Source organism: Orcinus orca, chromosome 7, assembly GCF_937001465.1.
Source record: "Orcinus orca chromosome 7, mOrcOrc1.1, whole genome shotgun sequence".
In the NCBI taxonomy this organism is placed as follows: Eukaryota; Metazoa; Chordata; class Mammalia; order Artiodactyla; family Delphinidae; genus Orcinus; species Orcinus orca.
Genome location: NC_064565.1, coordinates 109,546,728 through 109,571,048, shown reverse-complemented (window position 1 = coordinate 109,571,048; position 24,321 = coordinate 109,546,728). Strand labels below are relative to the sequence as shown.

Genomic DNA, 24,321 nt, shown 5'->3' with positions numbered 1-24,321 from the left:
TTAAAAGTTAAACATATACCTATGATATGATCCAGCCATCCTACTTCTAAGTATTTACTCAAGAAATATAAAGGCACATGTCCATACTCAGATTTGTACACAAATGTTCACAGCAGCTTTACTGCTAGTAACTCCAAACGGAAAACAACCCAAATGTCTATCAACAGGTGAACGGATTAATTGTGGAATATCCAAGTAAGATACTATCCAGCAATAAAAATGAACAAATTATTGACACAAGAAACTACGTGCATAAACCTCAAGACAATTATGCTGATTGACAGACCTCAGAACCACCCCCTACAAAATACATACTATGTAATTCTATTCATTTAAAATCTTAGAAAATGTAAACTTATCTATGGTGATGGAAAGCAGATCAGGAGAAGCATTACAAAGGGGCACAAAAAACTCTTGGGGATGATGAAAATGTATGTTATCTTCTTACTGTAATGACAGTTTAACATATGTCAAAACTCAAATTGTACACTTTAAATATTTATTTATTATAATTAATTATTCCTCAGTAATGCTATAAAAACACATCCACAAGTTTCTAAAATTATATTACTTTAAAAAATAACCAGTTGTAACACTGTGAAAAGAAGGCAGTACCTAACTTCAAAAGCCTGACAAAGATTTGAGAAATCAGAGACAGAAAGGTAGCACCCTTCTCAAGCTTATGTCCTCACTGAAGTGGGTAAGAGAGAAATAAAGATCGGAAAAAAGGATTCACCCTTTTCCTCTCTTATTATGTACGCCAAGCATGTTTCAAAACAGCATTTCTTGTGGTTCCTTCCTACTCCAGGCTCAGTACAGATACTACAAAGTCATTAAGGCAGTAAAACTGACATAAGTGAGGCCTAGGTGACGGCACAATCTCATTATAAAAACATTTCAGTGGCAAAGCCCAAGAAGTTCAGATACCTAGGAACGGTAATGCAACTTACGCTAGAAATTCTATATAAACCCTGTAGAGGGCCAGCTTCTCCAATAAATATTTAGCTACTTTTAAAAAACCACATGATCCAAAAGTACACATGCACCCCAATGTTCACTGCAGCACTATTTACAATAGCCAAGATATGGAAGCAACCTAAATGTCCATCAACAGAGGAATGGATCAAGAACATGTGGTATATATATACAATGGAATACTACTCAGCCATAAATAAAGAATGAAATAATGCCATTTGCAGCAACATGGATGGACCTAGAGATTATCATACTAAGTGAGGTCAGACAGAGAAAGACATATATCATATGTCACTCATATGTGGAATCTAATTTTTTAAATATGTAAATGAAGTTCTTTACAAAACAGAAACAGACTTACAAATATTGAAAACAAACTAATGGTTAAAGGGGAGGGGCGGATAAATCAGGAGCTTGGGATAAACAGACACACACTACTATATATAAGATAGATAACCAATAAGGACCTACTGTACGGCACAGGGAACTCTACTCAATATTCTATGATAACCTATATGAGAAAAGAATCTAAAAAAGAATGAATATATGCATATGTATAACTGAATCACTTTGCTGTACACCTGAAACTAACACAATGTTGTAAATCAACTATACTCCAATAAAATTAAAATATTTAAAAAAAAAACAGGGCTTCCCTGGTGGCGCAGTGGTTGAGAGTCCGCCTGCCGATGCAGGGGACACGGGTTCGTGACCCGGTGCGGGAAGATCCCACATGCCGCCGAGCGGCTGGGCTGGGCCCGTGAGCCATGGCCGCTGAGCCTGCGCGTCCGGAGCCTGTGCTCCGCAACGGGAGAGGCCACAACAGTGAGAGGCCCGCGTACCGCAAAAAAAAAAAAAAAAAAAAAACCACAAAAACCCACATGAGACTCTCCTTAGGAAAAGATTCTGTGGCTTTACAATTACATTCATAAAGCGAGAATTGGTAGTTTCTAATTCTTTTATTTTAAAAATTCCCAAGTGAGAAAACAAGAGAAATCTGCTCAAAGACTTATTGACTGTAATTGACAGAATTAGTTTAGGACACTTCATGACATTTAGTCTTTGTATTCCAAAACCCCTATTAACTAACATATACAATTTTAACTAAAAACAATTAATGAATAGTAAATAATAAACATATTGATACAAACAAATAAAAAGGAGATGGGTTAAAGACATCATAAAGTTACTGTCTTGGCACTCATCATGGGAATACAAAGCAAAGATGGAGTGATTGATGAGAAATTTTATACATATATGACATTAGCAGCCTGTAGGAGTCACTCAAAATTCTGTACTAACTGCTGGTGGTTCTGATCCTTCTCTGACAGGTCAAACTGCTAGAGAAAATCATTAAAACTCACTGCTTGGGTCCACTACAAATTCCGGCTATCTTACTATCAAAGTTCCATGATGTTGTTAGTCAGCTCTTATTTCTTCTGACTATGCTATCCCATAATAGCTATTTGCTATATTGCTCAAAATCTTAACTGTACCTGCCACTCTTGGCAGCTGAATTCTTACTCAAGTGAAGTGACTCTCAAAATGGGATTCCCCAATTTCCTGGACTGGCAGCATCAGTGTCACCTAGACACTTGTTGTAAATGCAAATTTTTAGGAGCCACCCAAGACCTATGAAATCAGAACCTCTGGAGGTGCTACCCAGCAATCAAGCCCTTCAGGTGACTGTGAAATAGGCCGAAGTTTGAAAACTAATGATTTAGTAAAATCTAGGCCAGCAAATGGAAACTTCCTTTCCATATAAATACTATATATAGTTTTCAGCACTTCTCAAATTTACTTAGCCACTAAACCTCTTCTTGAACAAGATTCATTAAATAAAAACAGTGTTCCAGAGATACATCTGGGAAAATGTCACAGTCCCTATCTCTTCTGATCCATTCACATTTTAGTCCCTGAAAAGTTGGCTTCTGCTCCTACCATTCTCCTGAAACTGCTCTTTCAGGTTTGTAGATCTGCTGATAGGAAAGTATAAAGTTCTCCTTTCTCCATGTTTGTTTTAGTTTTTTTTTTTCTTTTAAAGTAAAATAATAAACACCATCAACTGAAAAGGGAGGGTTTTTCAGAACTGAATAAAAATGGGAGAGTGAACCAACTAAAACTGCAGGCAGCACTAAGGTTTTGAGGTCACAAGTATTTAAAGTGAAACTAGTCAAGACAGTGGTGTGTTTTCCACCAGTCTCATCTGGTTGTTTAGGTACAAAGTAGGTAGAGTATTGGCTTTAATCAGGTAAAATACAACAGGAGTTAAAGTGAGTGGTTATAACAACAGAACACAGAATCAAAGCTAGGTTAAGAAAAATGAAAACACAGTAAGGATGATACACAACAAAGAAATTTAGCGTCAGTGGACTGGAGGTCTCTTATGGTTGTCCCAGAACTGTTGGAGTACGTAATTAGAGGGAATGAGCTGGGAAGAGAGAAGCAATGATGGTCAGAGAACAGGATGCTTACACTTGAAATCTGAGAAGTAATACAGTTACTGATAAATAAAGTCTAAAACAGAAGGAAGGATTACTGGACATAAGAAGTCAAAGAATTCCAGAGGCTGAGTTATCTGTGTAGACACTGGGATTGGCAGAAATGGTTAACACTAGTGGAAGAAAGACACTCACTACGTGAAGTGCTGAAATCTATATTGAATGAGGGGGGCTAACTGGTATGACTGCAACAGGATGACAGAGCAAGTAATAAATTCTACTGGCAAGAGGAACACAGGGCTGCAGGCCTTGAAACATCACTGAGGAGCAACGAGGATACCTAAAAGCCATCATTTGAAAGGGCTGCATATATGATGGATTCATTTTGATGATATCTCTGGAGAGGTGGATAATTAGTTTTAATTAGAGAATAATATTGTAGGTATGGTAGTTATGAGCCTAGACCAGGAAATAAGACTGCCTTAATGTGAATTCCAACTCAGGTAAGAGAATCTGCTTCACTGAGATGTTGGAAGGGTTAAATGAGTTAATATGTTGTCTACTCAGAACAGGTATATATAAGTGAATTTTAAATAGTATTAGTTATTCTTACTTTGGGGCCTGGTATCTTATGTGGTTTGCATTGGTGTGTTATGGGGTGATGAAGTAAGCAAGGACTGGGAAATACAGGCCTTACCAGAAACACAGGAAACTGTAGGTCTCTCTTCAGTCCTGCTGCAGATGGAATCAAAGTGGTCTTAATGGAACAATCACCCTCTCTGAACTACTATAGCACTTGTAATTCTCACATGAAACTTACCACAAACTGCTTTTTATTAGAATTACTGAGCATGCGTCTCACCTACTTCTGAATTCCCCACAATGCTTAAAACAATGGGTTGTGCCATATTAAGTGTTCAGTAACCAGGCCAATGCTACCCAAAACCACATCTTATGGAGGAATTAAAAATAAAATCACACATCAACCAACAGAATAAGTTCATGAAACTGTCAGAATAATTTTTTCCCTTATTCTAGTGCTAATCCACTTTAGAATTGCAATCACAATAACCACTGACAGAATCTAAAATACTTTAAAGTACATTTATCAGTCAGGGTTGCCTTAGGAAACAGATGGCACACTCAATTTGGGTAATTTGAGAAGTTTAATAGAGACTGTTTAAAGCATAGGTAGGCTGTAAGGAAATCACAAGTGAGAGTATCGTGTCCCAGGGTTAGCAACAGGAGGACCTACCACCACCCGTTGGCAGTGAAGGTAGAAGGAGAGGAAGTGGTTGGCAACCTTAAAACTAAGAGGGCTACTTGATGGGAGTTTTGACCTTCAATGAAAGGAGGCAGCCAGGCTACATAAATCCCACATGAAAGAAGTTAAGAAAGTAAATATCTTAACCTTTCCCTCCTTCCTTTCTTTGGTCTGCTGACAACGTTCTCCATCAGCTTGAATGAACCCCCCACCCCCGCCCTGCCAGAAGCCAGGAAGCAAGAAAGCCCATTTGCGTATCCAGACAAACCCAGACAGAGCTAGAAGGGCAGCTGAAAGCTATGCAGCACTGAACCTAAATCATGATAGTAAATACATGCAGTGCAAGCAGTTTAACCAACTCAATTATGAACACCAAAAATAGGGAACATCCATACTAATTCTCAATTACTCACATATAAAAGGAAGAGTAAGAAAACAGTGTTGCATCCATCAGACAAATAGATATGAATAGAGATAACATGTTACAGTTTTATAATCCTCTCAGGGACAACAAAATAGAGTGGAAACTTGCTGGAATGGATACTTACCTTTAAGATTCAGACAACCCCTTATTTTCATAAAAGAGATACAAAGAATACACAATGTGACATGACCCTGCTTGCAACCTCTAGGTCCAAAGATATAAAAATAAGGAAAGGACAGAAAGATTCTCTGGAAGTAGAGACTTTTTTCATTAAGCCAACCTATACACATCAACTAGAGTTCAGACTCCTTTCTGTCCTTTCTCTCCTCAGTAGAGAGATGGAGTGCCTTCTTCTGTAAGATATAATTACAGCAGTTAACAGTACTGTCCATAAAATATAGGAACAAATAGGAGACTTAAAGAACTGAAAAAATTCATGAGCAAGTAACTAACATCCACTTTTTGGAAGCAGAAAGAAAAATTTAACAGAAATAAATATTAACATTAGGAGTTCTCTGGAGAGTTACGATAGACCTACACAAATTCTATCAGCAACATAACATTTTTCCCTAAAAGGGAAAACAAGGGTTTTTTTTTTTTTTTGCCTTATTTTGTCCTAAAAACTAACAATCAGAAACAATATCTCATATATATGCCATGATTTAAGTTAAATACTGAAAAAACAAGTACATTATTAAAATTTTCTACATTCACCCAAGTCTACATGAGCATGACTATGCTAGTATTTCTAGGTCAACAGCTGACAGGTATTTCTCAGTGATGACCTATCTATAAAGGATTTATACTCATTAATAGTGTTTAAAGAAATAACACTATCCATATGCCTTAAGCAAAGAAACAGATAGTCCTGCAATTATTTACATCTTTTGAGGACTGTATGGTATATTCCATCTTAAAATTTGGTTTTACAAAATGTTTTAGCAAGAATTAGAACATATGCAACTGAGTCATTGAAAACAGGCATGCACAAGCTGCATGTGCAGACCACCGAGACACCAGAGCCTTTGTGAACCAGACAGATAATTTGGGTATGTGAGGGAGTATCAGATTTATGAGACATCAAATCCAATTTATTTAATCCTAGTTTGTTGTTGTTGTTTTTTAATTTAAGCACAAACTACTTTATAATGGCTTCCTCAGCCTAAGAATCAAATTCTTCATCACCACCTGTTTAGGCCCCATAGGATCTCACGCCTGATTAACTCTCCAAACTCATCTTACATCATCGCTCTTTCCAGCCACAAAGGCCCCCTCATAAAGTCTTCCCTGACCACCATTCCAAAGGGGTAACATTCCCCACACCAAAACTAATATAAACGTTATCACAATGTATTATTTATTTTCACAGACCTTTATCTCACAACTTCTAAATGTAAATTTCACGTGGCAGGAACCTTTTCTCCGATTTGCCACTATCTGTATTCTCAGTGCCTGCCAAACATAGAGCAGACACTAAATAAATATCTGGTGCATGGGTGGAAGCAACTTCCTAACAGCCCTGAAATATATGTACAGTGGAAATTATCTTTTTTTCCCTTCGTTCTGTCTAAAATATACATGCTGACCTAGAACATTCAGCTTACCAACTTACACAGAAGTAATAAATTCACTGATCCAAATTCTCAAATCAAATTTAGGCCAAAGGTTAGCAAATTACACCTCCCAGGCTAAATCTGGCCTACAGCCTGTGTTTAAAGCTGAAGTTTCATTGGAACACAGCCATGTCTGCTTGTTTATCTATTGTCTAGGGCTGCTTTGCTAAGTAGCTGCAACAGAGACTGTATGATACAAAAGCCTAATATTTACTATCTGGCTCTTTATAGAAAAAGCTTGCCGATGCCTGAATTACATGCAACCTGGACTTACTATGATACCATCCCAGCATCCAAGAATAATAATGATTTAAATAGTATAATAAATAAAAGCCTGTTTTTGAGGTCTGTGTTATAATGTGCATGGGGAATAACAACAGAAAGATGAACATAAAATGAAAGAAGCCCTTCCCTGCAGGAAGAACTTTCCAAGAGTGAGGACTATCTAAGGGCCAATTTATTATACAAACCCATTCACTTGAGAATAAAGGAGAAAAGTACCAGAGTTTGAGTTTCAGGGAGAGAGTAACACTTTTCAAAATAACTGATAATTGGGGCTTCCCTGGTGGCGCAGTGGTTGAGAGTCCGCCTGCCGATGCAGGGGACACGGGTTCGTGCCCCGGTCCGGGAAGATCCCACGTGCCGCGGAGCGGCTGGGCCCGTGAGCCATGGCCGCTGAGCCTGCACGTCCAGAGCCTGCGCGTCCAGAGCCTGCGCGTCCAGAGCCTGTGCTCCGCAACGGGACAGGCCACAGCAGTGAGAGGCCCGCGTACCGCAAAAAAAACAAAAACAAAAACAAAAAAAACCTGATAATTACAAAGAAATAGAAAAGATAAAAGAAGAAAATATTTAGGATACTAGAGAGAAATTAAATGAAGTGGAAATAGCAATAAACCTTAACTGCAAGTGTTTGTGAGTTGTGAAGGAGACCGGCAGATCTAATTCAAACACCTACGGTAAGTCAGTATATACAACTCATAGCACACTCCCATGCCTTGTTTCATTTAATGTCTCTAATGTCAGAATTGCATTCCAGGTAGGTTGCAAAGAACCAAAACTCAGCCACATTTGATCAGATAAAACAAGTTTATGCAAAGTGAACAGTAACACTTAAAACATGGGAACCTGCACTGCAAACAGGAAGCCATCTGGGACCTACCTGTTTCCAAAGCCCTTCTCCACACCCCGCCCCCTGCAAACACATAGTTTATCACTTTTGTTTCTCATACTATGTCTAATCCCTGCTCTTGCTTATCTTAGTACAATTTTTTTTTTCCTGTTTACTTGTTAAGACTGCACATGGCCCAACTACATACTGCCTTTTCGGTTAAGTGATTCACCTTTTCAGTCCAGCCTCTGTGAACCTTAATTCAATTTCGTAAAAGAGAGGATCTGATTAGTCCCTGGCCCCTAGGGTTAGGCATCCATTCTTAGTCCAAACAGCTGTGTGTTGTGTTGTGTGTGTGTTTTGTGGTTTTCCCAGGAGAGGGAGCCTTCCCGCCTTTCTTCAGTAAGGAGCATGAGCTTGCTAAGCTGCCCCCCGCCTCCTAAACACACATCTATTCATGAATGTGCTTTATAAATTATAAACAGCTTTAAAAATGTAAGATTTAGTATATTAGCAAAGGGACAAGTAGTTTGGGGAAAGATTATCAACTGCCCTATTTTATCAAACTAAGATGACATATGTAAATTACCCTGTACCCGGTATTGCTCTTTCAATTTTGTATGCCATGTCTTTAGTAAGTTTCCATGTTTTAGCTAAATTTGCCATTTTTACTTTTGTGATTTCTTCCATTGCTTTTAGTCTATAAAGTCTCCACACATTTAAATGTTAAATATGTAGTCAGCTAACCTTAAACACTACCACTTAGTTTTGCCTGCCTTTTAGTTATGAAATAATCTGTTATACAGAAAAGTTGCAATTGTAGTGGAAAGAAGTCCCACGTACTGTTTACCTAGAGTCTCTAAGATTAACATTTGCTTTATCATTCTCTCTCCAAAAAAAGTTTTGGAACCATTTAAAGGTTCAGACATGAACCTTTTACCTCTAAATGTGTATCTCCTAAAAATGAGGACATTCTTTCCTATAACCGTAACACAATTATCAAAATCAGGAAATTAACACTTTATACTATTATTATCTAATCCACAGACTAACCATTACCTTAACAGTATCCTTAACAGCAAATGGAAAAAGTTCTCCTGGTACAGTATCCATAACTGTCTTGTCTCCTTTAATCGGGAACCGTTCCTTAGTCTGCTTTTGTCTTTAATGACCTTGACATCTCTGAAGAGTACAAGTCAGTTATTTTATAGTACGTTCCTTAATTTAGGTTTCCTCATAATTACATTTATGTTACGCATTTTGGGAAGGAATACCACATAAGTAATGTTGTATCCTTCCCAGTGCATCATATCAGGAAGCACATGATGTCAGTTTGTCCCATTCCTGGTGATGTTAACTTTAATCACTTGGTTAAAACAATACAGGCCAGATTTCTCCACAGTAAAGTCACTATTTTTCCCCTTAAGATTAATTAAGTATCTTGTAGGGAAATACTTTGAGACTATTTTCTATATTTTTATGGCTTCCTAACTCTAAAATTTTTCTGAAACTTATCTTGGCGTACCATGTCAGTTAACATTCTAATTGATTCTCCATTTATTGAATAACGAATTCCTTCCACAGCAGACTGATGAACTTAATTTATTTTATAATAACTTCATATACATATTTAATATACATAAGGATTATAGTATATCTCAGGATCTATTCTACAGATCTAGTCTACTAGGCCCTGCACTAGCTTCAGATTACTGTAATTAATTACTTCAAGTTTACATTGCAAATTACTGCCTATAAACATAAAGACACATTTAGTATCTACTAGAGCCAATCCTATTTACTCCTTGCTTTATAAATTCTTTCCAGCTAGTTTTACTTTTTTTGAGCTTTTGGATAAACTTTAGAACCATTTTCTAAAATGGTATTAAAAAAAAAGTTCCCACCAACGTTTTGGTTCCATTTGTTCTAAACTTAATTTGTGAAGTCTCTTAAAGCAAAGCATTCTCATTCCCTAAGACAGTATGAATCTGATAAGCAAGCTTGCCAAGAAGGAAAAATTACCAAAGGTTTATGTTTCTCTCCCTACAGGGCAAGTTTTACATTTTTTACATTTTTCAGAATATAACAAGAATAAACACAGAGGTGAGCAAGGGAGAATTGGGCAAGTTGGTCTGATACTTCATTTAGAACTGAATATTAAGAAGTTTTATTTACTTGTCTTGATATGAAGAACTGTTCGTGGATTATCAATGGTTTAGGGATAGCATCAATACCAGAGCACCACCTCTAGCATGAACACTACTCATCCACTGTTTAGTTTCATCTAAGGCTCAATAATAGTGATTGATTTGGACTGACATTCTATTGTCTGGTTGTCCTGGTGACTGAAGGCATGCATTTGCCAGGCACTTGACTAAGGTTGGGAATGTAGCCCTTGGCAAATGAACAGAGAGATTAACTGGCCCAAATGCAAAACAAGTCTCTGAAGTAAACGTGATCTGTACCATATTCTACATAAATCAATCATGAGAAGAAGAAACATTTAGTTTTCTTTGAATATTTGAAAATAGACAGATGGCTCACAGGTTAATATAAGAAGAGGAAAAGGAAAATTTAGGGAAAGCTCTTCTAAGTAAAAATGAGATTTGCAGAAGTTATAGTAGGTTTCCAAAACAGATTATCTCATTGTCCAAAGGGGACAACTGAACATCAACAAGAATAACTGCTACTGACTGAAATAAGTCAAATAAACAATTTCACAATGATATCTATACATGACCAATTTATTGTATACACACACACACACACACACACACACCCTGACTGGTCACTGTGGGAGATGCTACAGAACTAACTCATTTTGAAAACAGTTAAATGTTGAGGACCATAAATGGCTTTGTTTATGTGCACTCTACTGATATTTATGAGAAACAGTTTTAATGTACTTTTTTTTTACTTTTTAGAAGCTTTATTGAGATATAATTTGTATAACATATAATTCACCTATTTAAAGTGTACAATTTAATGTTTTTAGTACATTCAAGAGTTGTGCCACCAGCACAGCTCAATTTTAGAACATTTTTATTATCGTCTAAAGAAATCCCATATCCATTAGCAGTCACTCTACATTACCCCTACTCCCACATCCTAGGCAATATTAATGTACTTTTAACAGCAATAAAACTATTGTATGTTAATGTAACTAACTTTTAATTGTAAAAATAGCTATATTTTCTAGAGCAAAAATTAGTGAGAAGAGTGTCACTGCTTTATATTTTTGCAAATTTCATTAATACCTGTTTAAATAGAAGACAGCTGATTTCTGATCAGCTTCTGCATTGTTATGTTATGTAGCTTCTGGAAAACTCCACTGTATAATCATGAGACTGGGAGTAAATACAGCAAATCAAGTCTTAGAATTATTATTAAAAAAATTTTGACCTCAGAGAACCCCTGTAAAGGTCTCAAGGATCCCCTTACAGGTTCCCAGACTAAGTTATCACCATTTTACAATCCCTACTAATGGACGTAGGCATAGAGTATCAGCCACCCCCTCTCAACACAGACAAAAACACGAAAATGTGTTTCTCCACAAAAGAACACACCATCTAACCTATGAAACACTGAGTCTTCCCTCTTCCCCCAATTAAATGTGAATCTTAGGAAGCTACTAGATCCGACTATCAATTTATAGGCAACTGAGATGACAGAGGAACACTGACACTGCATGGATGGAATCAGCAAAATCGTGATAGTGGGACACTACTGAAAAATGACTGAGCTGAGAGAAGGAAAAAGGGAGGGGGAGAGAGAAGAGAAATAAATAACTGAAGGGGAAACTTATAGAATAAAAAAAAAAGTTAAAAGACAAGCAGAGCAGGTTCCACTTCCAGTAACGTCAGTGTAGCTCAAATTAAAACCCAGCTCCCAGAAATTAACAACTATAAACTCAGCACACATTATAAGGATTATCAGAAGACACTAGAAAGCAACCACAAGGTAAACAGATTCTGGAGAAGAGTCAACACCTGTAAGAAAGAAACAGCACTAAGTATCTACTCTTTTTTTAAAGATCATCATTTGAAAGCAGACCTCTGCCAAGCAGAGCTGCCAAAACTCAAGGAGAAATCCACAAATCTAAAAGGTTAAAGACAGAGTGCAGAACCACAGCAACTGTAAAGTGAAGGGTATGTCCAAGAAGGGAGAGCTGCAAAACTTGCATAACAACTTTGCACAAATCTCTGGCTCACCCTTGATCGAGGAATGTACAGGGACAATTCAAAGCAGTTCAATTAAGGACTAAAAGAACTAAACAGAGATTTCAACTGGCTCCCACCAGGAAAGGCAGAGTTTGCTAAAGTAAAAAGTGAACAAAACAAACAAAACGAATACTTTCTGGACAAACAAGACAGAACCCAGAGGCTCTACAACCTACCATTTGCTGATGCTCTAGATATAATCCAAAATCACTAGATACACAAGAGAGTGTGATCCATAATCAAAAGAAAAGGCAATCAGTAGGTCCTTGTTGATTATCTATTTTATATATTGCAGTGTGTATATGTTAACCCCAAGCTCCTAATTTATCCTTCTCCCTCACCTTTCCCCTTTGGTAACCATAAGTTTGTTTTCTAAGTCTGTTTCTGCTTTGTAAGTAAATTCATTTGTAACATTTTTTTAGATTCATATGATAAGTATCATATGATAAGTCTTCTGACTTACTTCACGTAGTACAATAATCTCTAGGTCCCCCATGCCTGCTGTAAATGGCATTATTTCATTCCTTTTTATGGCTGAGTAGTATTCCATTGTGTATATGTATCACATCTTTATTCATTCATCTGCTGATGAACACATGTTGTTTTCATGTCTTGGCTATTGTGAATAGTGCTTCTATGAACATAGGGATGCATCTATCTTTCTGAATTATAGTTTTGTCTGGATATATGTCGAGGAGAGGAATTGCTGGATCATAGGACAACTCTATTTTTAGCTTTTTGAGGAACCTTCATACTGTTTTCCATAGCAGCTGCACCAATTTACCTTTCTACCAAGAGTGTAGGAGGGGTCCCTTTTCTCCATACCCTTTCCAGTATTTTTTATTTGTAGAACAAAAAAAGCATTCTTAATTATTTTCTTTATACGAGTATGAATAAAAATCAAAACAGTGGTTGCCTCTGGAAAGGGGAGGGACTGAACAGGAAGAGATGTTAGGGGAACTCTAGGGGAATGATGGTCATGTTCTATATCTTTATAGGACTTTGGGTTACCAAACTGGATACATTTATCAAAACTCTTTTACATTCACTGTGCATAAATTATACCTCAAAAAAATCTTAACAAATATCGAATTCTAATTAATGATATATATAAGATTTTAGGGGTGATATGAACTAATGTTTGCAAATTACTTTGAAATGCAAGAAAAATATAAGGTGGATGACCAAATGGAGACACACACAGATATTTGCTAGCGCAAATACAGCACTGTGTTTAATGTGCCTGCATAATTTTTAAAGTTTTATGTATTTCTCATAATAAAATGTTGAGAGGTGAGGGGGCAGAAGACAGCCAAATATGGCCATTGTGTTGTGGCTTTGAGCAGCCTCTGCCGGGGACAAGATCTTGCTATGGCCATCCATGGGAGGGGGGGTATGAGAGACAACTTAGCAGATAACCCAACCAGGCCCCCTCAAGCAGAGCAGCTACAGTGCTCACACTACCAGGAGGCCTTGCTCACCTTCAGTAAGACTTATGGCACCATACTGCAGTTAGGTGGCACAAGGCAGGACAGGTTCCAGTGCCAGAAGATGACTGCTCACAGCCACCCCATCCTTGGAAAAATCCTAGCATCACAGGCCAGTAAGAGATCATCCCTGGGGAACTGGTGGAGCCCATGGTCTAGGAGAAAACTGACAAACGATACCATCTAAAGCTCTAAGAAGTTCCTGCCGGGCATGGCCTATGGCTACTACTACCCAAAGATGATCTTGCCTGTGCAGGATGGCTTGAATTTCATGAAACAGAACCAAAAAACCTTCGATGTCATCACCAATTCGTCAAAAATCTATGGCCCCAGAGCTTTTCTTAAGTTCCTTCTTACCAGCTCATTAAGCACCCTGCATCCAGATGGAATCTTCTGTTGCCAAGATGAATGCCAGTTGTTGGCTGTTGGTTGGTCCTAGCAACCAACTAGCATTCCTGCTCTATAGTAAGAACCCAACATTGATTTTCAGCAGCCTGGTAGCAGGTGATGCTGGAGCAATGGAAGACACATGTGAAAGACTACAACTCAGATATGTACCGGGAGAACTTGTACTATGAGTTTGACTGCAAAGCTTGGAATTCACCTCAACTGCTATGTTTCCCAGGGACTTGAGCTGGAAGGGCCCCCAGTTACAGTGTATCCAGCCCCAGAGTAACCACCTGGTCTGAGGCCCCCACTGTCCTGGCACAAACCTGACTCTATCCCACAGACCAAGTGGTTGGTACAGGCCCCAGGAAGTTGCCTGGTCCCAGCCAGGCCTAGGCAGGCCAAAGTCTGACCCATCTAGCCTCCAATCCTTTGTCAGAGTTTCAAAACCCATATTAACCACTCATAACATGTGAGCCTTACTTGCATCTCTATTCAAACATATGCTTAAGGGAAGAGAAAAAAGGAAATTTATGAAATAAAAGGAAACTTGAACACTGGCTATGTAATTAGATTACTATTAGTTTCTATGGATATGAAAACGATATGGAGTTATATATTCTTTTAAAGTCCTTTTTTAGAGATAACATCTAGTTCCTGAATTTACAGAGGAAAATTGTATGTCTCAGATCTGCTTCACATAATAAAAAAGGGACAGGAGTTTGGGACATTATTCTGTCTGCTGTGTAGATATATGAGCAGCTCCACAACAAAAAGTTTAAAAAAGAACAAAAAGAATGAATAATTTTATTTTTAATTAGATTCAAGTAAGATTTAAAAAAAAAAAAGATAACATACTTAATGGCAAGAAAGAAAGAACCAAAAACTGAGAGATGAGAGGAAGCTAGAATGGCTGAAGCAAAGAGTTAGAAGGAAATAAATAATATGACCTGGGATACAAATGCAATAAAAAGTTAAATAAATGCTCAGAGTATTTACAAACTACCATCCAGCTCCTTCTACAATACTCTTGAGTTTTCAGTCATCACTCAGAAAGATCAACAAGCTACAATATGTACAAAACAAAGATAACATTTCCAACATTCTTTTTGTTAATTAGTATCATTAGATATTTCTCTGAAAGCCAACAACTAATATCAAAGAATGCAATCTGAATATTTTAAAGATTACTATGTCATTACTGATTTGATTCAGCAGAATTTTTAGAAACTTAACACCTCGCCTTTCTTTCAAAATAGAGGCCAGACTTTAAAATATGTGTTTCTTCATAAATATGCAGGAGTTAAACAAATAGCCTCTTTAATACAGAACATGCTTCGATATTTTAGCTAGATGGTTTTAAACCTCAAATATCTCACTAGGAAGCTAGTCTCTCAAATAATTACATATTTTTAGTTAAAATTTTTTGAAATGTTACTATTATTATTGAATTAACTTTTCATACTGATTAATACCATCATATTGACTGTAATTCTGCAAAAATCTCCCTAAACTAAATTCAGTTCAAAGCACACCATTTTCCTATATACTTTTTTCCCCCTGAGCTTAGAAGTCAATGAAAAAGTACATTTGCACTTAAAACTGACATCTTACATCTACATAATACATCAGTTTTCAAAATGTTTTCACACGTACTACCTTCAAATCAACCTCATCAAATAGGCAGGACAGGTACTTCCCATAGTGTACAAAGGAAAATGAAGCTCAGGGAAAAGTAGTTTCCCCAAGGTAACAAGGCTTATCAATTAGTGGTGCCGAAACTAGACTACAGATTATTTTGAGTCTAGACTGGATGGAGCCTTTAGTTACTGTACTGGTTCTCTCAAAAGGTGGTCTGTAGCCATCAGCAACAGAATCACATGGGGCTTCTGGCTGAAAATGCAGACAGACACTCCTCTGCCCCACCCCACACCCAGGGTCAGAATCTCTGAGGAGTAAAGCCCAGGAATTTTTACAAATATAATAATAATAAAACAAATAAAATTAAAATAAAATTTAAAATAAACACATTTACATATATGTACACACACACACAAACACACACATTCATACATTCTCACTGCTCTAGGTATAATGAAGAAGTATATAAGATTATGCCATGGAAATGTCTATAATGTTTTGAAGGTAGTAAGACCAATACAGAAGAAACTATGAGAGCAATAAAAAAAAAATTGTGTAAAATCTTAGAGTCAATGCTATATTAAAAAAAAAAAAGCTTAAAGTATGGGGGGCAGGGGGGTGTTAGTCCCTGTGGGCTAAAATACTCCTGAAAGACTTGATGGAAGGGTAAAAACTTTGATAGGTCTTGAAAAACAGATTCAGGATAAATGATTCAGCTTGAGCAAAATGGCAAGAAAAGTGGGATACAGAAACCACTGGCGTTCAAACATTTCTATTGGTAATGAAGCAAGAAAAAGATTAACTAGGAAAAGAAGCAAGGTTATAAAAGAATTTATATTGAGAACTGAAAACTTTGGAATTCCATAGACCAGGAGTCTATAATCAACCACATGCAGATCAAATTTGGGTCACTGGCCTATTTTTATACTGCCCCTGATCATTTGGTTTATGCATATTTAAAGGGTTACTTTTTAAAGATTTTTTCTAACAAGAATATACAACAGAGACTGTACGTAGGTGGCCTTCAATATTTACCATCTGGCCATTTACAGAAACAGTTTTGCCAACCTCTGTACAGACAGCAAAGTAACTGTAGACCCTGGATTAATGAGTATGTAACTTAACTCTGCCACTCAATAATGACATTTAATATGCTGTTACTAAAATAACTGCCAAATTTTACTAATATTATTTAAGCTCAGCATATAATTAAAATGCTCCAAGAGTTTAAATACATAACCTAAAATTAATGTAAATGATGCTACTGTATTCTAAGAAAACTGAAAAATTCCCCTAATGAAACCACTCTGAACAAAAAGTCAAAAAAAAAATATTGATAATCCTTCTATACCTTCTACTATCTTAGATTCTGATTCAACAAACATCTGAATATCTATTTTTCTATAAGAAATATGCTGGGAGGGCTTCCCTGGTGGCGCAGTGGTTGAGAGTCTGCCTGCCGATGCAGGGGACACGGGTTCGTGCCCCGGTCCGGGAAGATCCCACATGCCGCAGAGCGGCTGGGCCCGTGAGCCATGGCCGCTGAGCCTGTGCATACGGAGCCTGTGCTCCGCAATGGGAGAGGCCACAACAGTGAGAGGCCCGCGTGCCGCAAAAAAAAAAATAAATAAATAAATAAGAAATATGCTGGGAACTTTCACAGGTTGTTTGAGCTCAAATTATTCTAGCCTTTCTATATTAAGATACTTTTATTATTTTACACTTGTAGAAACTGAGGCTCAGAGGCATCTTGTCCATCGTTCTCAACCTTCCAAGTCCAAATCCAATCCTTTCTGCACAAGACCACTGCACTTCAAGTACTCTTTTAATAGGCCCAGCCCAAATTTTATCAATTTCCCTAGAGAGCTGCAGTTGGGTTAGATTGTTTAGTTTTTAATCAAACTTAAAAGAAATGAATACAACACTTTGAAACTACCTGACAGCTCCATGCCCTGATTCAGGATTAATTCAAAAGCTCATTGTCTTTACTATGGTAATGGCCTACGGGCTCTTTCTGATATTGGTCTTCTACTTTACAGAGTCCACTGTTCTGTACTGAGAATGACCATCACTTATTATAAGTTTATAAGACAGGATGATTTAGGAGATAACCACTAGTGTCCTATTTAACAGCATAATAGATTGAGTATAACATATCATAAAATGATACCTGAATATTCCAGCAAAACTGTCACAGCATGTGAATTTGGAACTCTAAATTTTTTAGGTATCAAAATATTTTTCTTTGTGGCAATGCTTGTTTCTGATTATAAAATAACTCCAATCTTCCCAAAGATGCAATTTAACTACACAAAAGGCCTAAAGAGCTGTCTCATAAAATAAAGCCTATTTAAGCCATAAGTATAACTTCTTGAAAAAAACTGTCTGCATAATCCCAAGCATTTACAACTCTAAACTGAAGCCCTTTCTCACTCTTATACCAAAATGGAACTGAAAAAAATGATTTTTACTGTCTCTCTCCCCAGTAGACTGTAAACTTTACCTGAGGGCACGAATCATAGACAGTATCCCTAGCACCCAAGGACAATCCCTGGCACATGGTAGATGATTAATAAATCTCTGCTTCAAGAATGAAGAATGGGGCTTCCCTGGTGGCGCAGTGGTTGAGAATCTGCCTGCCAATGCAGGGGACACGGGTTCGAGCCCTGGTCTGGGAAGATCCCACATGCCGCAGAGCAACTAGGCCCGTGAGCCACTACTACTGAGCCTGAGCGTCTGGAGCCTGTGCTCCGCAAACAAGAGAGGCCGCGATAGTGAGAGGCCCGCGCACTGTGATGAAGAGTGGCCCCTGCTCGCTGCACTAGAGAAAGCCCTCGCACAGAAACGAAGACCCAACACAGACAAAAATAAAAAATAAAAAAAATAAAAAAAAAAGAATGAAGAATGAATCAATTATGAATGTTAACCAGGGAAAAAGCACACCTTACCTTATGGGTCTACTGTTTAAGAAGGATTTTTTTAAAGCTTTAGCTTCTGGGTTGGGGGTTATTTTTTTTATCTAGCATAAAGATGATCAAATACTGTCAATGAATGCATGATTTTATTTCTACATGTAGATTTTATGCCTGTGGAGCATCAGCAGTAACCCTTTTACTCTCAGTCCTGAAACATAATTAGGAAGATTAATTTATTACTAGAAAAGAAAAACTGTATGGTTCAAAATAAAATTACTTCTACATTTTCCTTTTACTGAATTATCTATAGCACTGTTAGCCAGCCTTCCTTCCATTAAGTTTGATAATCAGAAGTTAACCCAATAGTGAAATTCCTTCAACTAGAGGACCATGGTTGACCCACAACATCATAAAAGAGGACATATGGAGCAAACCACTAAAGATTTTTTTTAAGTAACATCATGATACAAAAGAAAGCATTACAAGATAAATATGTGGAAATTTTTTGTGAAATATCTGACTTTTGGAAAAAATGTCAACACCAATAAACACAAAGTGCTTTGTTATAAAATATTTTACTAACATCTGGCAAGTATGTTCTATATCCTGATAATGTACGTATCTCCTCCAATGAACACACTGTAGGAGTCTAAGAATTCTAAAGTAATATTCAAGTAACTTGTAAACTACATCTGTAGATACTAATGATATGTTATAAACATCAAGGGTGTCCGTGATACATATTTATAAATACTAATAACATCATCTGCTTACCAGTTACCAACTCAGACCAATTCAGATGTACTTTATTAATGACTCAAATGCCGTGAGTAGTGCTGTCATCAGTTTTGTGACTTGCCAAAAACAGTGAACAATTCTTAGTAAAGTTCTCAATGAAAAGTGAAATCTTTCCCAGATATACAAATGTGTCAAGTCACTGCATCGACGGTCTCAATTAATGGCTTCCTGTATCCAAGCCCTCTGCCCTGTAACTTGGTAGTCCCCTCCCACACTTGATTCTGGACTGGGCAGCATGACTTCTGGCAATAAGTTGTTCACGGCTATTAATGAAAGCATATAAAACAGATTTAAGTTATACATGCAGACCGACTGTAAAAAGGTTTTTCCCACTTATAAAGGTCTGGAGGAACATCCAAAGCATATGGAATATAGGTTAACTCTATTCAACACCTTGTGAATCATCCAGCAACCATGGTGCTTGTCTGCTTAAGCCAGCAACGTTCCCTAATCGTAACAACCAAACATGCCCCTCAGAACGTTAAAACTTCCTCATAGGGGCAGAAGATCCAAGACTTCTGGCAGTTAATATACCTTTTGATCTTTTAACTTCAGGCATGAACCCATTTATGCACAAGATGTATGACAGTACCTTCTTTTTAATCCAAAATTTATATGATCGAGTATGGTCCTTTTCAGACTACTGAGAGAGAACACACAGTGCAAATATGGCAACATAATTTGAAACAAAAAATAAAGATCTGTATTTTTTCTCTATGCATGTTATACTTAAGATTTAAATGTTTAAATAAGATAAACTGATAATAAAGCACTTGTACTTCAAGTCTATAGTTTTTTATTAAGTTGTACCAATCATCCTGCATTTCATGATATCAATCTTCACCTTCTATACATCTCTTGAAATTTTAAGAACACAGATATTGCTAATATTGTAAAGAATCAAATATACCTAGTCCAATACTTTGGTTCTAAGATGTCCTTAGGGGCACAAGAAAGTACGTTTTTCTCCCCTAACAAGTAATTAAATGGTTGGTACACTTTCTAGCAGTAAGAACCATTGCAAATTTCTCTTTTTCTTTGTGCACTGTGTTTGCTCTGCCTGCAATATCTTTGCCTGCCAGCCTAAGTCCTAGTCACCCTCAAAAGCCAGCAAATGTTCAGCCCCCTCTGTGAGATCTTCCCAATCCTCTCCTTTTCACCAACAGATTGAGTCCCTCCTTCCACATTACTTCTGAAACTTCTTATTCTTTATCAGTAATTATCTAACACACTGTTGTAATTATTTGTTACATACCTGTCTCCCGAACTAGACCATGAGCCCTATGTCAGCTAAGCCTATGTGACATTTCTATAACTGTATCCAAGTACCTAGTACAGTGACTGCCATGGTGAGGGCTTTAAATGGCTTATTAATTTGCATGACTCTTTTTAGGATTTAAGATTCATAAATCCATTCCAGTCATCTCTATTGTTTGTATTTTGTTTCTACTATTTGATATAATGAGTTACCTAAAATTTCTTCTCATATATTCTAAATTTATTTTGATATTACAGCCTTAATAACTTCCTTCAGAAATCCTGTCATATGCAACAGCACGGCTGAACCTTGAGAACATTATGCCAAGTGAAATAAGCCAGTCACAGAAGAGCAGTACTACATGACTCCACTTAAATGAGGCATCTAAAACAGTCCAACTCACAGAAGCAGAAAACAGAATGGTGGTTGCTTCAATGGGTATAAAGTTCAGTTATGCAAGATGAGTAAGTTCTAAAGATCCATTTACAACACTCTGCCTATAGTTAACAATACTACATTTTACACTTAAAAATTTTTTAAGAGAGTACATCTCATGTCAAGTGTACTTACCACAATTTCAGAAAAAAAAGGTCCTTCAATCGTAGTATTCTGGAACCAGTCTCCACCTAATCTTATCTACTGACAGGTTTGAACGTTTTTTACTTACTTCTCCAATGCATTGTTTGTTACCTTTCCAGTTCTACTACTCTGACTTTATCTACTGTCAGTTGATTTTTAATCTAAGAACAGATAATATTTTTTCATTTCTGACTCCATTCTGATGTCCAAAATTTTGTATAGAAGGCCAAAATTCTAAGGAAGTAATTTAAAATATGCACTACTAGGCTAATCCCAAACTTTATACAAATAGTTCAAATTGTCTTTTAATCCAAAAATACATTTCTACACTTACTGTCATTACACACCTTCTGCCCTTTATCTTGCTTTAGATTTTCCTGTAATGTACCTACATCAGTCTGGAACTTGATTACTCAAGATAATTTTTTATCGGCAAAGTCTGGAAACTTCAAAGTGTGTGCTCAATTCTCTAAATCATGTATTTAAAAATACTTCATAATCTTAAATTTATACTTCTTTACTACTTTAGAACCATATACACACATGAATCACAAGTAGACAAGCAAGTTTAAGATGCTACTATCAAAGTGTTAGGGAAAAAAAGAGGCAGAGTACAAAACGCTTGCATATATCTTCTGAGGGTGAAAAAGAAGATTGAAATTAATAAAATCTTAAGACTTAAATTCTTTTCTGTGTCATATCAAAAACATGCCAAAAAAACCCAAAAAAAACATGCAACCACTGTAGTACAACTAAAGTAATATTTCCTTTCTAGGAAGTGATTAGTGTCTATTAAATAATAATGGCTACTACTGATCAACTGGGTTGACTGGCTCATCCTTGCCCCAAGATTATAAAATATGCTTGCTTTCGCTGTTAATTTTATAGTTTTTTTTTTAAATAGTAGACCACCACTTTTACTAAGAAAGCAAACAAAATGGAATTCCTGAAAGCCCATTAAAGCAGAGTAGAAAGAAAAGGCTCCCCTGCTAATCTTTACTGAGTTCCTCATGACGCTAGGCTGCCCCCTCAGCACTACGAACCTCCTCCCTACTGAGCACTGCTCAATATTAAACATCACATACATCTAAAGTTAAAAACGTAAAAAGCAAAGAGGGGTCCCTCAAGTGAAAGCTGATCACACAACAGCCTAACAAAAGTTTACTACAATACCACAATGTTAATTCCCTTTCTCCCTCTCTTATTTTGTCTTTTAAAGCAAAAACTAACAGTTACTCCAATACTAGATGTCCTCCAAAAATGCCTTTTATATTCAATACTGACAAAGTTTACACACAGGTTTCATCTCAGGTTAAGGTAAAATATTTATGTAGTAGACATTAATTCTAAACACATTATTAAATGAGTACTTTCTACAACATCTAAATATAGAATACAAAAATAACTTTTTAGACAGTGAAAATTCACCATTCTAAGCAACTTATTAAATCTTATTAAAATGACTACCAACAAAAAAGTTGAAAATTGTAAAAAACACTTACTTCATTTCCATGTTTTTGAAGGAATTCAATTTCTTGTTGTGTGAATGTTGTCATGGAGATGGATTTCACCCTGTGTGGTGGATTTAACCCTCGCCTGAAAGATAAAATATTTTACAGATTTACTATTACAAACTATAGTATTTTAAAAATTATGTATCAGATAATTCAAAACATTTTTAATTAGCACATTTAAACTTGGAACAGTGTTTTCATTCCATAAACTACAAATATTTAAAAGTTATCTTAAACTATTAATCCCCACAATAGTTATGTCAATGTAAATTTAGTCAGACCCACACTAAATAATATATTTAAAGATAAATTCAAGTAACCACCTAGTTAGAAGCAAACAGTACCTGTAACACATGAACTTCTTGGAAACACAAATATTGCTTTAGTGTATGTCTGATGGAAGGAGAATAATATATATATGAGGGGCTCAATGGTAAAGAATTCAAAGTTATTACTTAAATATTTTCATATTTCCTAAGAAAGTGACAATGATATGCCAGGTTTGGACGTTATCTGTTTCACATTTCGAAGTGGAGAAACGTTAAGTTAGGTTTTGTTGTTTTGCTTTAAGTTCTAAACTAATAAATTACTTTCCTTCCAGCTCTTGGTAAGTTATAAAATACAGTTATGAAGATTGCACAGTAGGAGAAACTGAACACAGCAATTTCATCCTAGTAAAACTTCCAAACTTAACTATGAAGAAACAACTACCATATGAATTACTTTCAAGTACCTTTACAACTAGCAATCACAAATTAAGGCTTTAACGATATCATCTAAATTTCCAAAAGTGAAAATTTAGCAAAGTCATTATTATTCCTTTAAAGCAGGACATTTTGTTTTCCAATTCATCTGTATTATGAGAATAAGACTAAATTCATCATATTCACAGCTTATTCATTTATGATATTTATCCTAACAAGTCCTATCTTGTTCCAAAACAATTTGAAAAGGAATTAACTTATTGTTCTCTCAGATTCCTCTGCTCCCTCCCTCACATTTAGCAACTTTGTCTCTCCTTATTCCCTAATACTGCCTCTACCCTTGTTCCAGCCAACCCTCTACCCTTCCATCTCCCTTATAGTATCCTTTCAATAAAAAAAGCAAAGGAATAACTTTCTAACAAGGAAATGTCAAACACTGCTACAAGGGTGTATGTTTGAATAAGAAAGTTTGGAGCAATGAATTATATCCCTGTACTTCTCAAATCATCAAATGAGGGAACCCCTGACTCCTAAAGTTACATACAGATGTAATCTCATGAAAGCACTGCACTGTATAGCTTACTCTCTCATACATCTCAAGGCCCTACCATACCACAATGCCCATTTCTGCATAAAGAAGGTATTCATATTACTTAAATAAGTGAACAAATTTTCTCACTTATGAAACAAACAAAACCATAACATACTCATAACCAAAATATGACAGGACATTTTCCCACTTAACAAGAAGACCTATTACAGAGCTTCTTTAAATGCGCTCTCAGTGCACTTAAAATAAGATTCAATTTACAAAACTGGTAGACACAATTTTGCAGGTCAGCAGATTACTTACATAAATTGAGTAACTCCAAGGAAATTTTACATTTGTTCATATTGGTTTCTCTAATTACTCTTTTATATTCCATCAATTCTGGTAGATTAACTGTATCTTCAGTGCAAAAATTTTTCCTTTTTTAGCTTCCAAAAGCTTTG

The 24,321-nt window shown here is 36.5% G+C and overlaps 1 protein-coding gene across 12 annotated transcripts in view; it reads right to left on the bottom strand.

Moving 5' to 3' along the window:
- Positions 1 to 24,321, bottom strand: part of AGFG1 (ArfGAP with FG repeats 1) — a 78,428-nt gene that overhangs the window by 37,492 nt on the left and 16,615 nt on the right. For all 12 annotated transcript variants that reach the window (XM_004262620.2, XM_033426165.2, XM_033426220.2 and 9 more), the window contains exon 2: positions 22,613 to 22,706. In XM_004262620.2, the coding sequence (XP_004262668.1) occupies positions 22,613 to 22,706 (94 nt within the window). The remainder of the gene's footprint in view (positions 1 to 22,612; positions 22,707 to 24,321) is intronic.